Here is a 16,991-nt window from a genome sequence, read left to right as displayed (position 1 = left end):
TATGCTTAGTCTTACACGTACGTGTTCAGTGAAAATTTAAGTGTATTTGTAATTATACTTATGTTAAAGTATGCTTATATTGAACTATATAAGATGTATATGTAGATATAAGTACAGAGAATATGTTTAACCAAACTAATATAAAAATCCTATGTATGTGCACACAGCTTTTTTTTTTTTTTTTTTTTAAACCAGGTTGGACTTTAACAGAATCCTATTGGAAACGCTTCCTGACATTTGACCTGTGCAAGGGACCAGCTCTAGGAATAAAGCCTAATGTGGGGAGATGACAAATAGCCAGTGATGTCTGAGCTCAAGAGGACAGCACAGTAGTTAGTCCCATTTGGCCATTAACTCAGCCATTGGTTACAGGTCTGTGGTTCCGATTCAGTGATTTAAGGTGAGATGTCATTAGAAACCAAGGGACTGGATCACCTCCAAGGTTTGTCTGCTCTTGACGAGGAGAAGTGACATTCTGAATTTCTTATAACGGGACTGGGAATTAATTAACCTGCCACCAAGTATGTCAATAAATCCACAAGTAACTGACTACAAACTGGGAATTGTCTTCAGATTCTTGGTAAATCTATACAACTGAAAGACTCCATCAAGACAAGTGATTGCTCTCAGAAACCACAGCAGAGAAGAAACAGATGGTTTCTGCACGAGGTGTGGAGGCACATATACCCCGGTTCAGATTAGGACAAAACACCTGGGTAACCCTCCCTTACCAGTTCCTGAGCAGGTTGCCAGCCAGCTAAGCAACCTTGACACAAAGAAACACTTTGGTGTAGGGGATGTTACTGTGGCCTCTACTTGCATAATTCCTGGTATTGATGTCATTTGTGATATGATGTTGCAGTTTTGCCCAAGAAAAGAAGGGGGTCTGTTTTCCACCCTTCAGGTCCTGACTGGCTTCATGTCTTGATCTGCCCATCAAAATGTGAGAGACATTGAGTGGGCAAAGATTATAAGTCCAAGACTTATGAAACTTTGTACATCTCTGCCATGTCTCGGAGCTTGGTTACACCATGGCAATCAATCTGACTTAGCCTGATTGACATACTGCCGCAGCTGATAGAGAACAGCTCCCAGACTCCTGTGGGATCTTCCTTAGATCAGTCAGTCTCTAGCTTACCTTCCAATTGATCACAGATGCATGGGTGAGGCTGTGAGAGGGCACTGGGCTGCAACCAAATGGAAGCAAAGGTTTGTAGTTCACCCTGGCCTTTTGACCTTGAACTCACAGAAATGGTCCATCTCCAGGCTCCCAAGTGCTGGGTTCCACATCTGGTTTCCACTTTGACATCTTAGTACATTAATGTGCTTTAAAAAGTTATTTAACTTTTTATTGTGAAATTTATATGTAATATAGAATAATTGAAATATACAGACTATGGAGAGGAAAATAGGAATTCTTTATAACCTGTGAATAAATGTTTCTTAGTGTGATTTTGTGGGTTCCTGACAGTTTTATAGAGAGAGGCAAAGTATTAGAATAGCTTTAGAAATGAACCTGGGATAATGAAACAGATTCTTTTTATTTGTCTTGCTTAAAAATGTGATTTTTACTATTATATAATTAACATCTACTCATGTAGTTAATACTACTCTATGTCATGTTTTATTAGCCTTATTAAATAGACATTTCACATTTTATTCTCCCTTTAGATATATGTGGAGGATTATTTCTAGTTTAAAAACTGCCTAATGTTTAAAATAAATATAATTCTATCTATCTATCTATCTATCTATCTATCTATCTATCTATCTATCTATCTCTATCCTGTTTTAGCTCTGTTTTCTTTGGCAGAGTTACTAAAAGAACACATTTTCGATGAAAAGAAATGTATGTTGGAAGATTCTTCATCCACATAATGTACTTTTGCCCTGTATAATGAATGACTGAAGTATTAGCATCTATAAATCATAATTGCCAATATTTTTTTTTTTTTTGTGGAGCTGGGGATTGAATCCAGGGTCTTGAACATTCCAGGTTGATCTTTACTTTCTGTTTCAGGAGCTCATCTAGACCAGGCAGGCCTTGAACTCCTTATGTAGCTGAAAATGACCGTGAACACCTTGATTTTACAGCCTCTGCCTTCCTGGATTTCTTCCTTCCTTCCTTCCTTCCTTTTTTTCTTTCTTTCTTTTCTTTCTTTTTTTTTTTTTGTTCCAGAAAAGCAGGGAAGTCTTGCAATAGTATGTGAACCATTTCTGGGTTGCAGGCTTCATGCCAAGCAGCGCTCACCCAAATGTGAGGCTTCACTGGCCTTCAGAGGATAAATCAGGACTGGTGTCCCTGAGTGCTCTGTGGCAGGAGGCATCCATCGCCTGCTGAGGCCTTGCCACTGGTGCCACTGAATCTGACCCACACTGATTAAATTTCCACAAGCAGCATCAGGGCTATGTCTGGCCTGCATCTGATTAATCACTTTCTCCCAGCCAGCCCTGTACCCCTCCCTCCTGGATGGTGGTATCTGAGCCACTGTCTTGCAAGGGGCTCATCTTCATATATTCTAGTCCAGAAACCCGATGCTTGTGCTATGCCCTGTTCCTACTCAGTCTCATCAGCACCACAGAGAATTCCTACAGCTTGTCTTTTGACTATTTCTAAACTAGTTATTTACTCTCTCTAGTAGCAGTCCTTAGAAGTGATTAGTAACGGGGTTGAGATATAGTCATCAGAGCCATCCAGAATGCTCCAGGCTATCCTGAATGGCTATATTCCCTTTATGAGGGGAAAGAGCTTCATGTGTCCTGTCACCATCAAGGTTCTCTCCTATTGTCTGAATTCTTCTTCTGGTTGTCAGAGGAACGGAAGATGCTGGAAGATGTGCTCTCTGATGGCTTGTCTGTTGCTTCACCCATCCCCCTGCAAGGACTGCATCATTCCTTCCATCCACAAGGTGAAGTGTTTCAGAGGCTGAGTTTTGCCTGGAGGTCTCTGATTAAATTTTGTTTTAGCTGAGCTCCAGTGACTGTCACAGATGACAGATGGCATCCCAGATCCCCTGGACCTCAGAACCTCTTGTGCATGGGGATTTCCAAATGCATGGGCATCTCTTTGTCTTGGGCTTCTCCATGAACCTGCCCTTTGGCTTTGATTGGTAGGGCACAGCTACCCCTTGGGGGAGTAAATCTCAATGGTTTTTTTTTTTTTTTTTTTTTTTTTTTTATCTTAGCTCCTTTGCTAAGATAAAGATAACTTTACTGTGTGTTCTATGTGGATTTCTAGTATTCCATGATTTTAATTGCTCATGTAGGTGGCTGGCTTGAGTACATGGCCTGAATGGACTCTTTCTGGTTCTCATTACACCTCCCTACTCACTCCTGGTACTCACTTTGCCTCCCAAATAACATCAACTGGAATCCTGAGTGTAGAGATAATGTTTTGTGTACTATGTGAAAGGTTCACCTGTCAATAAGAAGCTGTTTGGCCAATGAGCTGAGGGAGGATTAGGAGGTGGGACATCAGAAAGAGAGAGAGAGAGAGAGAGAGAGAGAGAGAGAGAGAGAGAGAGAGAGAGAGAGAGATCTAAAGCCAGGGAGAACAGATAGGGTGAGGATAGCCTAGGATTTGGATTTCAGAGCCCTAGTGCGGGTTTCCACACATCTTACAGCCATCAGGAGCTCAGGCAGCCCAACTCTCCTTCAGCTATCTGAGGACCTGCCTGAATCACCTTACTGCCCTGGTCATTCCTGCTTCCTCAAAAGACGTCCCTTCAGCTGAGCTACCTGGATGTCTGCTCCTGCAGTATAGAGATAAGTAGGGCATACAGCTTGGTCACCAAACACTCATATGACCCTGTTATTCCCTGAATGTAGGTGGTTGCCGCTCCCCTTTTGTTTAGCATGTGTGTTTAAAGTGCTAGTTTAGGGTTTTAGTATCTTAGGGTTACAAGTCATGGATCCCCGAGTCACCAACAACAATGTTTCTCAGTTCCTGACAGAATCTTGTTCAAATGAAGCATTGGCTACAGTAGGCAGGCTGGGCAGAGACTGATGCTCAAATCACAAGTACTATGGCACTTCAGGCCCCCGAGAGAAGAAAAGTCAGGCCACCCTCAGTATGCCCTTTCTGAATTCCTGAACCATAGGACCCACATCAACAGAAGCTGTGTTTGTGCCATGAAGTCTTGGGTAGTTGACTAGGGGTCAGCCATGCATGAACTGTGGGCATTTTCTGTGTGCTGTTGGCATTTCCTAGTCCACATATGACTATTTCATAGGCAACAAAGCAGGCTAGGCTGGGTGAAATCATCTGCTGAGAGCTTCTCAGGTATTGGGAACTGGAATTGGATCTTGGCCCAGGAGTGCTCTGATCCCTGAGCCTGGCTCATGTCCTGTCTAGGTGACCCTGCCCTGTAATATCATCTCTAGGAATTCTTTACCATGCGCCTCTTGTACCACTGAACCCAACTCTGTGCCTATCTTCCACAGGATCTAAACTAACATAGAGGTATATAGGTATATAGACCCACTTCTACGTGACCCTGACATTCCATCCACTGTATGCCACCACCACTTTACCCTCCATATCCTACCTCATGGGTGGACCCAGGCCTTGTGGTGACAGGAAAGTCTTTACCTTGTTCACACCATCAGCCATGGCCTGGAGCGTGAGCTCCCGGGGCCCATCAACCGTCTTCCCGTTGTCTGTGGGGCCCCAGCTTGCACTGTAGATGTCGATCAGTTGAGGCATGTGACTGATGGAGGAGGCCTCGATGATGTCTGTCATAAAGGGCTGGTCCAGCATCCGGATCCCTGTGCACAGGTTGGACAAGAAGCAAGACTTTGGCATCCCAACTCTCAGAAGACATGGGAGTAAAGAAAAGCTTGGGTTCTTTGGTTCAGCGCCCTCAGAACACCATGGAGTCTGAGGGTCAACAATGGTGCTCAGACTGCCCTACCCACTCCTTTTCAGACCGCATATGTCTTTCCTCAAGACAAATTTATGCTCTAAACAAAAAGTACTTGAGTTCTTAGTGGGGGAGACATGGTATTCATGGGTATCCTTACTAAGGCTCTAAGTGGGAACCCAGCCTCCAGCAGTGCACAATTGATCATTGTTGATGGGGGAGGGGGAAGCAAGGTTTCTAGGGTGAATACAGTTGTGTAGAAAGAGGGAGGCAACCAACACTTAGCAAGAAGCTCCAGGCCACAGAGAGCTGGGGACAGGAATGTTACAAGAGGTGAGATAAAAAAGAAAAAGGCACTATCAGTTCATTATAGCTGAGAAGGAATGTGGGGAGGACAGAGATGGAGCACGTTATTATAAATGGTGAGTAATGAGGTGCTTGGTACAGTCCCTTCCTCACGCTTATGGTATATCTGTAAGTCTGTCTGGAGGTCTGTTATTCTCTGATGCCTTTTGGGAGTGACATCTTGCCAGGAAGGAGTAGAGCCTGATGTTTAGGACTGAACTGGGCAAATCAGAGTTGCACACAGGGTCACCAGGCAAAAGAACAAAGAGGCCTCTGCTTCTGCCGAGGTGCTCATAGCAACCTCCGGCTAACTACAAGGCCTCTTCAATGTTAACTCTCCAGCCAACTGACTCTTCCAGATGTTGCTGATTGGTCCAGCCTGCTCTCCACAAGGTTTTGTCATGTGGGTTATACCAGCTGTAGCCTAGAATGTTGGAAAGCTGAAGTAACTCTGTGCATGGGGACATTTGTGGTTTGAGTGTGTCTCCTTAAGATTTGTGCTGGGTCCTGGGTACTTATGTAGCAACATGAGAACTGAAGTAATTTGGTTGTTGTGGGGGCATTACTCTTGGAAGGGATAAGGTAGTTCACCTCAGACGCTGGGTGGGTCCCATGTGTGTGAGTTGTTAGAAAAAGAGCAAAAACTAAACTTTCCTATTCTCTGTCTTTCTGCTACCAGATAATCACTCTTGCATGTATTTCTGTTGGGTCCCATGGGATCCCCTGATCTTGGCCTTTCATCTTTCAAAGCTACAAGCCAAATAAACTTCTTTAACATAACTCAGCCTCAAATATTTTGTTATAGCAACAGAAATTGAGCGAATACAAGGATTATGAAGTGAAGTGTCTAGCTAAAATCTGGACCCCAACACTCCATTCTTAATTCTCATGAAGCCATAGGAAAAGACTTGTGGACAAATGACATTATTATTCAAGGACATTATTTCTCAATCATTATTCTCTAGCACATGCAAATTAATTTAATAAAGGCCACTAAGGTCTTCTAGGGCTTGAGGAATTGAGAAGATACTGTGTTCTTTCTCAAGGCCTATTTTTTTAAATTAATTAATTTATTTACATTCCAGCTGTTGCCCCCCACTCTAGGTCCCCTCCCACAGCTCCTCATCCCATTCCTTCTCTCCTTGCCTCAGAGAAGGTGCTCCCCCCTTCCAAGCATCTCCCTTCCTTGGGGCCTCAAGTCTTTTCAGGATTAGGGGCATCTTCTCCCACTGAGGCCAGACCAGACAGTCCTCTGCTATATATGTGCAAGAAGAGGTGAGGGGTGGGATTTGACCAGCCTGTGTATGCTTCTCAAGGCCTATTTTTACCTCAAGAGGCTAGGCATTCTCTCTTGCCTCCTAAGTGATGTGAGGTTCACCCCCCATGCTTGGATCAAAGTTTCTCCCAGAATCTATTTAGGCAATTGCAGGGGTAGCAGTGCAGCAAGGTGTTTTGGTACCTGGGGTGCTATTGCTGTGTTTATTTCTGTCCCTGGGTTCAGCATGATGCTGAATATTTACCTCCAGATTGATGAATTATTTTTTTTATTGGATATTTTATTTATTTACATTTCAGATGTTATTCCCTTCCCCCCTATAAATCTCCTATCCCACCCCTCCTCCTCCTTTTGGCTTCTATACCATTTTAATTACATGCAAATATTAAGGTCAGTTCCAGGTTGAGGAACTAGCAATACAATAGATGCAAATAGTCAAGGAACAAGCAAGACAATAAACACAAATAGTCAAAGAACAAGCAAGGCAATAAACAAAGTTCTGTGATCACTCCTGTGATCACTATTTCTAAGGGCTTATCAGGAAGACCAAAACATCTGAGTCTACTTCCCTATCCTAGCCCAAAGTCATTTTCATGCCTGAAGCCTACTTCTTTGTTCTAGCCTAAGATTTAGATTCTTGCCTGAAATTACATCTTTGTTCTAGCCTAATGTCAGATTCCTGCCTGAAACCCATTTCCTTGTCTTTGGCCAATGTCAGATTCCTGCCAAGCAGTCCCAAAAGCTCTCCACATCTCCCCCCTTTTTATTTCATAAACAAGACTGAGCATGTCTTAGGTCGTTCTGACAAGAATGCCTTCCTTACTCATCATGGAATATGCATTATCAAAACCAATGCACTTTTGCCTTAGGTTGGTAAGGCTCTGTGCAGAATCTTACCTGTCCTTGGCTTGCCAGCCTGTTAAATTAATAACTCTGTCTGGGGGTCCATTTTCAGTTTCAAGTCATGTACTTTGGCTGCCAACATGTTGATGTTGTTAAAGACAAGCTTTTACACGATGGGAGAAATGAAAGTATTCCCAGGACAACCAGGGCTAGTGTGATCAAGCTATATTATGCCATTCTTGATGCTTGACCAAAATGGAAATATTAACCTCAAGCCTTGAATAATTTTATGGGCATTATCTGAAGCATTGATGGTCAGCAGAGCAGCATTCTTTAAATGCATAAGCTCACTATGCAAATTTAAAACATCCATAGAGGTTATGAACTATGCCAAATACCCTGCAAGTTTCCAAACTTTTTCCTAATTATAATGACTATCATTGTAAACAGATTGATGAATTCTTACAAATGAATGTCTGTATCTGATGTATCTGTATCTTTCCTCTCCAACAGAAACAACAGGTTCAGAAGAACAAGTAATAAAGGCCATAGACAGCCATTAATCCTTCGGCCTCTGCCTTAACCCTGAAGTCAGGTCACCAATTTATGCCAACTAACATTCAATTATGAACTGATATCTTTTCTTTTGGAGGAAGTTCATTTAGATTAAGAGTTGGTCTGAAATTTTTAAAAGTTGTGTTTTAAGAAAGCTTAAGACTACATTTGACTATGGACCGATAGCTGATTTATTTACTTAAGAAATGTAGCAGGGCACAGTGGTGCATGCCTGTAATTTTCTTGCTTTAAGGAGAAAGTTTATATGCATTTAAAATTTGCTTAGTTCTAGACACTTAGGCCTAAGTGGCCCACTTCCACATGAAGCAACTTAGGAGGTTGAAGTAGGAAGACTGTAGCTTTAAGACCAGAATGGTCTACTTACAAAGATCTTATCCCAAACAAACATTAAAAAATGCTGATGTAGCTCAGTGGTAGAGTGCTTGCCTAATACACACAGACACACAGACACACAGACACACAGACACACAGACACACACACATAGACACAGACACACACACAAATGTACATACATATGTATGTGTGTGTGTATGTATGTATGTATGTATGTATGTATGTATGCATCTTTGTTTGTTTGATCTTGGGTTTAATTCCTAGCGGGCCTGCAACAATTTAACATAGAGACCTCTGGGCTACAGACTAAGCTGAAGAGAAAAAAATTTTTATGTGTTTGCTTTGTGGGTGGTAAATAAACAGAGGTCAATATTCTCTTGTTTTAGGGAGAAAGCTCATGTGGTTTTGAATTTGTTTGGTACTAATTATCCAGGCTTGAGCAGTCAACCTCAAAAAAGAAGGTGAGGCAAACTTAACATTGGCCAGAGTAGGCCTTGAGTGTCCCACCTGCTGGCTGATGGCAGCCCTAGGTTTGTCAGAGTCAGTGTGGGCAGGCAGCTACATCTTGAACTTTCTTCCTCTTATAACTCGGGTTCCTTAGTGTGCTTCTTACTTCACCATGTCATGAGCTCCCTTTGTGCTGAACAAGAAAGAACACAAGAGCTGATGTGTATCTATCTGACTGCTTTAGCATTGAGGGAGGTAGGGATGGCCACAGACTGAGAGTTGGACTCATTCATATTCTTGGGGCCAGGCTCTTGGCATTTCTTTTAATCATGTTAACCTCCAGAGGACTGAGGCATGAATTAATTTAATGAGATTCAGAATTAATTTTTTGCAAATGACAGCACTATTAGCGACCAAGACACAGGCTCAGGGTGACCTGAAGTCTTTTAGAGAGGGTCTCTATAACTCTCCTGTGCTCTCAGATGCTCTGTAAGCAATAGGAAGGTAGTGAGAGACAGGAAGAGAGAGGTGTCGGAGGAGCTGGGGGTCAGTGTTTTCACATCTGTAAGATGTTCTACTGACATGACTTGATAGATGCGGGCAGCTACAAGCTGCATAGCTGGCATTTCTATCCAACTCACCCTTACCCCAGGTCTGTACATCTCACTGATGGTCATAGATAGGTATTCTGTCTTTTCCCACTCCACATTTAGAAGATATAGCTTGGGGCTGTAAGGGCCCAGTGGATTTCAGCAGAATCCACCCCCCCTTTTTTTTTTTTTTTGCTCCATTCCCGTCACCAGAGGTGTGCTCTCATTTGATACCAGTGCATGCTGTAATATATCACCTGGGCACAGATAATTGGTAGGTTCTGCGCTCATGAATATTAGCCCCAGAGGCTAAGAAGTGAGTTCATGCTCAGCCAGATTTTAGGGTCTGAACAGTCAGCATTCATGATGCTTATGGTAATTTTAACTGATTAGCTTAAAAGATCCAGATACGAAGTATATAAGCTCACGAAAGTGTTGTGTAAATCAGTGGTTAATAAGAATGATAACCATGTGAAAGCGACTCATTGCTGACAGAAATTCCATATTATGTGATCAACAGTATGCTTTTCATAGTCTTTACAAGATTAGTTTTAAAAATTACCTTCCGTTTTTAATTACACTAAAAATCAAACACTACCATGGACTACCATGAGATGAAGCATGTCTCTCTCCTCAAGTGTTTATCCTTTTATGGTGAAAACATCAGCTAAAGGTGATCTTACCTCCTGTGTGCTTTCGTCTGCTCTGGTTTGAGAAGGAAGGCAGCCGAGGGCAAATCCACCTGGACCTGCTATGCTTTGGGTTATCCTGGGAAGCCCAAGGTGTTGTGGAACTAACTGTGAGCCCATGCACAAGTCACTGACCTTCCTGTCTGCCCCCTTGCTTTACTCTGCTCAGAGTGGAAATAATTATGTCACGTTGTCTAGTTTCTCCATCCCTGTCTTGGTATGAGGGAGATAGATGTCTCATCTGCTAGTCACCGTGGCACAACAGACATGAACAGTATAAATGGATTGAAGGCCTGAGGCAGCATCACCCCAAAGGCTGGGCATTTTTGGGATGGTTTGTTATTTTTGTCCATTTATGTACTTATTTATGATTTTAAATTGCATTTTTTCTCAATCTCCATTTTTCATTATGTATGTGTGCACATGTGTGTATGATGTATGCATGTGTGTATCATGTGTTGTGGTGGTTTGAATATGGTTGGTCCAGGGAGTGGCACTATTAGGGGGTGTAGCCTTGTTAGAGTAGTTGTGGCCTTGCTGGTGTCATCATGGGTGTGGGCTTTAAGACCTTCATCCTAGCTCCCTAGAAGTCAGTCTTTTTCTGTTTGCCTTCGGAACAAGATGTAGAACTCTCAGCTCCTCCTACACCATGCCTGCCTGCTTACTGCTCTGCTCCCACCTTGATGATAATGGACTGAACTTCTGAATCTATAAGCCAACCCCAATTAAATGTCGTCCTTGGTCATGGTGTCTGTTCACCGCAGTAAAACCCAAACTAAGACATGTATGTATGTTTGTATGTATGTATGTATGTATGTATGTATGTATGTGTTCATGTATGTATCTATGTGTGCATGTATGACGTGTGGTGTGTGTGTACACATGCCATGGTATGCATGGGGAGGTCAGAGGACAACTTTCAGGACTCAGTTCCCTCCTTCCCTTCTAGGTTCCAGGTTCCTGAGTTCAGTAACTCAGGCAAGGCACACATGGCTGCATGCTCATTTATTGAACCATTTTTCAAGTCCAGTCCTTTTGCTGAACAGGTAAAATGCAGTCTAAAAGTGAACATTTAAAAGGAGAAAAATTGGGTTATCTCCTTACATAATTACCAACTGAAGAAAGGGATTTTTTCTAAAATAAGTAAAATTGGTCTTTCGTTTTGAAATTCATATTAAAGAAGTGACTAAGGGACTACCAACAATTAAAATTTCAGATGCTTTTTGAAATGATTTAAATTCCAGACTATACCAATAATCCTGGACACCAGTCTCCATGTTAGACAATTACTCTTAAGGAATCAGCCTGGTTGGAATTCTTCCTGCCTCCTTCCCTGGATGAGTGGAAGAAGAGGCAGAAACAACTGTGTCCTTAAAGCAGATGCCAGAACACAGGGAGATCCTGCTTTGCCCTTCTCCCTCAGGGTCCACCAGTTGTGACCCATCAGGGAGGGCAGGAAAGCGGAGCTTGAACTACACTCCTCTAAAGAGATTTTTAAGGGTCTCACATGTCCCTGAGTGAACAAATGAAGAGGAAGAAGCTGCTTTCTGGTCATAGAGGCTTGGAATTCCACCCTGATTCAGCTACTTCAGCAGAATGGGAGTTTCCCAATCAGGCACACCAGGTGCAAAATAACTTCACAATTTACTAATATGTGGTTCCTGTGTTTAAATTTTGCATGCAGAAGGTTATGGGATATAATAGATGTCATGTAGAGATATAATAATGTGATGGAATGGTAGAGAACAGGAAATGAGTAGAGTTTTGCATTGTGCCCGACAGAAAGGCAACATGTTGATTGTTATTGTTAGTTTTTACAATTGTCATTATGCAAGTATCTGCAGACATTTGGACTTTTAGAGTCATTTCAGGTCCCAGTATTTAGAGACTCTGAAAATGAGAGTCCAGGAAAACTCATGCACTCTATTTTCAACAAAGGACGCTGGTGGATGGTCTCGTACTCTGTTCTGTATGGAGGGTCCCAGGGCCCTGTGCAAAGAGTTCACTAGACTGGCATCTCTGTTGTACCTGGGTAGCTCCCCAGACCTCTCTGCAGCCTATTTGAGAAGCAATGAGCTGAAAGTGTCTGGAGAAGGCTCCTGATTGCTGGAAACTGATCCCTTTGGGGGCAAAGCGACAAAGGTTGATGATTCAACCAGAGATGGTTCTGGTAAGAGGACATGTTTTATCTTCTCAGTGGACATTCCACTGGCTCTGGGACCTTAGGGCCTCAATCTCTCAGTTCTACTGCTGTACCTATTCTGTCATTCAATGGTCATTAATATCTTAGTGGGTTGCCCATTGACTCAGACTCTCCCCCTCCCTCCCTCCCTCCCTCCCTCCCTCCCTCCCTCCCTCCCTCCCTCCCTCCCTCCCTTCATCCCTCCTTCTTCCCCTTCCTCTCTCTCTTCCTGTCTCCCTCCTCTCTCTCCCCCTCTCTCTCCCCTCTCTCTTCCCTTTCCTTTTCATTCTTCCCTCCTATCCAGCAAACAGGATTTGCACATAGACTGTGAGCCACACTCTGATCTAGATGCTGCAGTGCTAAGGGGAGATCAAGTAGACAGACTCTGCGTTTGTGGAGACTGTGGTTGCTCAGGGAGAATCAAATGGCCATGCAGGACACGGATGACTTCAGGTGTCAACTTGACTGATGAAGGAATACGTAAGAAATTATTGAAGCATCATTTTGGGTGTGTCTGTGCGGTATTTCCTGGAACAGATTGATTCTGAGTGGCAAAGGGGGGAAGATATGTCCTCAGCCATAGCAGCCACTCCCAGCCACACTTTCTAATTGATATGTTAGGTGGTTCTATCTAAACTGAATTTACCTAGAGACTGACTCATGTATGTGTAGGAACTTAATATACAACACACAATACACACATGACTGCACAAAAGGTGCTGGGAACACCAGTCTACCATTTGGAGAAAAACAGAGTGGCTAGTGAACTTAGCACTGTATCTAGATTCTAGATGGACTGGTAGCCTTGTGTCAAAGTTTGTACTGACTGAAACAAACTCATGGACAGTTATCTATGACATACCAAGAATGCTTGAACAGGAACCATGAGCAAAGTCTATGAGCTGAAGAGCTGGATAGACAGGAAGCACATAACACTCTCTCTCTCTCTCTCTCTCTCTCTCTCTCTCTCTCTCTCTCTCTCTCTCTCTCTCTCTCTCTTCCCCTTTAGAAGATTCATTTTCTGTATTCATTCCTCTGTTGAAGGACATCTGGGGTCTTTCCAGCTTCTGGAAATGAGGCTGCTATGAACATAGTGGAGCATGTGTCCTTGTTATATGTTGCAACATCTTCTGGGTATATGCACAGGAGTGGTATAGCTGGGTCCTCAGGTAATGCTATGTCCAATTTTCTGAGGAACCACCAGACTGATTTCCAGAGTGGTTGTACCAGCTTGCAATTCCAACAATGGAGGAGTGTTCCTCTTTCTCCACATCCTCGCCAGCATCTGCTATCACCTGAGTTTTTGATCTTAGCCATTCTGACTGGTGTGAGGTGGTATCTCAGGGTTGTTTTGATGTGCATTTCCCTGATTACTAAGGATGCTGAACATTTATTTAGGTGCTTCTTGGCCATTAGAGTTTCCTCAGTTGAGAATTCTTTGTTTAGCTCTGTACCCCATTTTTTTTTCTAAAAATAGGGATATTTGGTTGTTTGCAGTCTAATTTCTTGAGTTCTTTGTATATATTGGATATTAGCCCTCTATTGGATATAGGATTGGTAATGATCTTTCCCCAACCTTTTGGTTGCTGTTTTGTCCTATTGACAGTGTTCTTTGCCTTACAGAAGCTTTGCAACTTGATGAGGTCCCATTTGTTAATTCTTGATCTTAGAGCATAAGCCATTGGTATTCTGTTCAGGAACTTTGCCCCTATGCCCAAGTATCACAATGGAGTATTACTCAGCTATTAAAAACAATGAATTCATAAAATTCTTAGGCAAAGGGATGAAACTAGAAAATATTATCCTGAGTGAGGTAACCCAGTCACAAAAGAACACACATGGTATGTACTCACTGATAAGTGGATATTAGCCCAAAAGCTTGCAATATCCAAGATACAACTCACAGACCACATGAAACTCATGAAGAAGGAAGACCAAAGTGTGTGTGCTTTGGTTCTTCTTAGAAGGAGTAACAAAATACCCATGGGAGTAAACATGGAGACAAAGTATGGGACAGAAACTGAAGGAGGGGACGTCCAGAGACTGCTCCACCTGGGTATCCATCCCATGTGCAGTCATCAAAGGCAGATGCTGATGTGGATGCCAGGAAGTGCATGCTGACAGGAGCCTGATATAGCTGTCTCCTTAGAGGTTTGCCAGAGCCTGACATATACAGAGGCAGATGCTCACAGTTAACCATTGAACTAATCATGGGTTCCCAACGGAGGAGTTAGAGAGAAGACTGAAGGAGCTGAAAGGGTTTTCGGCCCCATGGGGAGAGCAAGAATACCAACCAACTAGAGCTCCCAGGGTCTAAACCACCAGCCTGTGAGCACATAGGGAGAGACCCATGGCTCCAGTTGTATATGTAGGGGAGGATGGTCTTGTTGGGCATACGTGGGAGAGAAGGGCCTTAGTCCCTTGAAGGCTGGACACTGAGTGGGGGGTGAATTAGAGGGCAGGAAGGCAGGAGTGGGTGAGTGGGTGGGGGCATATCCTCATAGAAGCAGGAGGAGGGGCTATTAAATAGGGGGTTTTTGGTTGGGGGGAATGGGGAAAGGGGATAAATCTGAAATGTAAATAAAATATCTAATAAAGAAGAAAAAAAAGAAGATTCATTTTCTATTTTCATAAACAGCTCAGGTTGGTTTCTTACTCAAGATGCTTCTGATTTAGCCTCCCGTGTTCTTGGATTATAGGTTCGTGCCACTAAACCATGACAACCCTTTTTCTCTCTTCTTTTCAAGACGCACTACCTGCCAGCAACACCTCCCTAACCTGTTAACAAACACGTTCAGACTGCAACAGAACAATTATCTCAGTTGATCACCAGGTGGCGCTTTAGCCTTCCATTGCATAGAAAATTGCTTAAGGGAATTTCTTTGGAAGAGTTTGGTTCATTTCTAGTGAATCTCTCTCTCTCTCTCTCTCTCTCTCTCTCTCTCTCTCTCTCTCTCTCTCTCTCTCTCTCTCTCACACACACACACACACACACACACACACACACACACACACACACACACACACACACACACACGGCAGATTTCAGGATTATTACCATGAATGAATAAAAGATTTTCCCCTCTCAATTTTGAATGGTTGGGGATGCTGAAACTGGTTTTGCTTGCAATTCTTGACCAACTTTGGTGTTTCCTCAAACAGAAGCCCTCACTGTTTTCTGATACTCTAATGGGGCACAGCATCAGATTGAACCAGATTGGCACGTCCAACCAGCTGCTTACAGGCTAGAAGAGGCTACATAAGACTGTATCTATTTGCTTTTGGTTTTGCTTTTAGGGAATGCAGGGATTGGGGGTTAGGGAATTGAGATGTTTCTAAAGGAAAACATCCAGGAGAAAGAGAAAAAGAGGAAAGCAGGCAAAGAAGAAGAAGGAAGAGCCCTGATGTGCATTCAACTCTCTTATCTTTTTTCAGAAACGCGTGTGTGTGCATCTCTCTCTGTATGTGTGCTCACACATGTGTGTATTATGTGTTTGTTTCTCTTTCTGAGTGTGTGTGCACATGTGTGTGCATAGTCCATATGCCTGCTTGTGTTCAAGCATGCATGTACTTGTAGAGATTGTGGACAACTTTGGGTATTATCTTTAGGAACACTACTCATTTCCTTGTGGACAGTGTGTCACTGGCTTGGAGCTCACTAATTAGGCTAGAATAAGTGCCCAGGAAATGCCTGGGATCCTTCTGTCTCCCTGTCCCTAATACTGGGATCATTTTCCTTTTAGAGATAATTACACCATTTCTCTCTTCCCATTCCTCTATCCAAACCCTCTCATATGCTCTTCCTTGTTCTCTTTCAAATGCATGGCCTCTTTTATATTAATTGTTGCTATGTGCATATATAACTATACATATATTCTTATGTATAACCCACTCAGTCCATATAATGTTACTTGTATATATGTTAATTTTATGATCATTTGGTACTGAATAGCAAATTGGTGTCCTTGAAGACAATTTCTCAAATTCTAAGCATTCCCTATTGCCTGTAGTTCTTTGTGTAGGGTTGAATCCTTGTGGTCTTTCTCCTGTCCACTTTGGCATGTCTATTGTTTTCCTTGTCCAGCTCATGTTTGGAACACACTGTTGATGATATATGGGTGTAGCTTCTAACAATACTAAGAGACAGTTTCACAGGAAACTCCCTGATCCTCTGGCTCTTACAACTTTCTGCCCTCTCTTCCATAATGTTTCCTGAGCCTTAGGTGCCTGAGTTATTTTATTGATGTATCTGTTGGGACTGTGATCCACAGCTCAACATTTGATTGGTTGAGGATTTTTTGTTATGGTCTCCATCCATTGCAAAGAGACAACACTTATCTGTGTGTATAAGGATGAATATTAGAATGTAGTTGGGAATTATGATGGCTTAGTGAAGTGGTGGTTGTAGGCTCTCCTCCAGGATTCCTGACTTCACTAACATTGGATAGTTGATTAGGATTCCTGTATCAGGCACGGTTTCCCTCTTGTTGAGCGGGCCTTAAGTCCAAGAAGAGAGCTGCTAGTTACCAAGGTATACATGCCACGACTGTACCGTTAGAATTATCATGCCATGCTGGCTGTTGTTGTGGTTCGTAATGCTTGACATTCTTATGGGGGTTCTGAGAATCAAGCTCAGGTCCTTGTACTTGAAAGGCATGCATTTTATCAACAAAGCCAGCCTCCAGCCCCCAGATATGTCCTTTTGTGAAATTCTGCACCCAGTTCAGGCAGGTGTCTTTGTAAGCACTCTGAAAAGAGCTAACGGTGGGTTTGTAGAGTATTCATTTGCTTTATTTAGGCCTCTAGAAATGCAAGTATCAGTACAAAGTAGGCTTATGGCTCAATTA

At 42.8% G+C, this 16,991-nt stretch overlaps 1 protein-coding gene across 1 annotated transcript in view; it reads right to left on the bottom strand.

Moving 5' to 3' along the window:
- Pcsk2 (proprotein convertase subtilisin/kexin type 2) overlaps positions 1–16,991 on the bottom strand; it is a 248,531-nt gene that overhangs the window by 22,113 nt on the left and 209,427 nt on the right. The window contains exon 8 of the mRNA XM_034496062.2: positions 4,592–4,767. Within this exon, the coding sequence (XP_034351953.1) occupies positions 4,592–4,767 (176 nt within the window). The remainder of the gene's footprint in view (positions 1–4,591; positions 4,768–16,991) is intronic.

The sequence above is a fragment of the Arvicanthis niloticus genome, chromosome 2, assembly GCF_011762505.2.
Source record: "Arvicanthis niloticus isolate mArvNil1 chromosome 2, mArvNil1.pat.X, whole genome shotgun sequence".
Classification (NCBI taxonomy): domain Eukaryota; kingdom Metazoa; phylum Chordata; class Mammalia; order Rodentia; family Muridae; genus Arvicanthis; species Arvicanthis niloticus.
The sequence above is the reverse complement of the archived record's forward strand: the minus strand, read 5'-3'. Positions and strand labels throughout refer to the sequence as shown.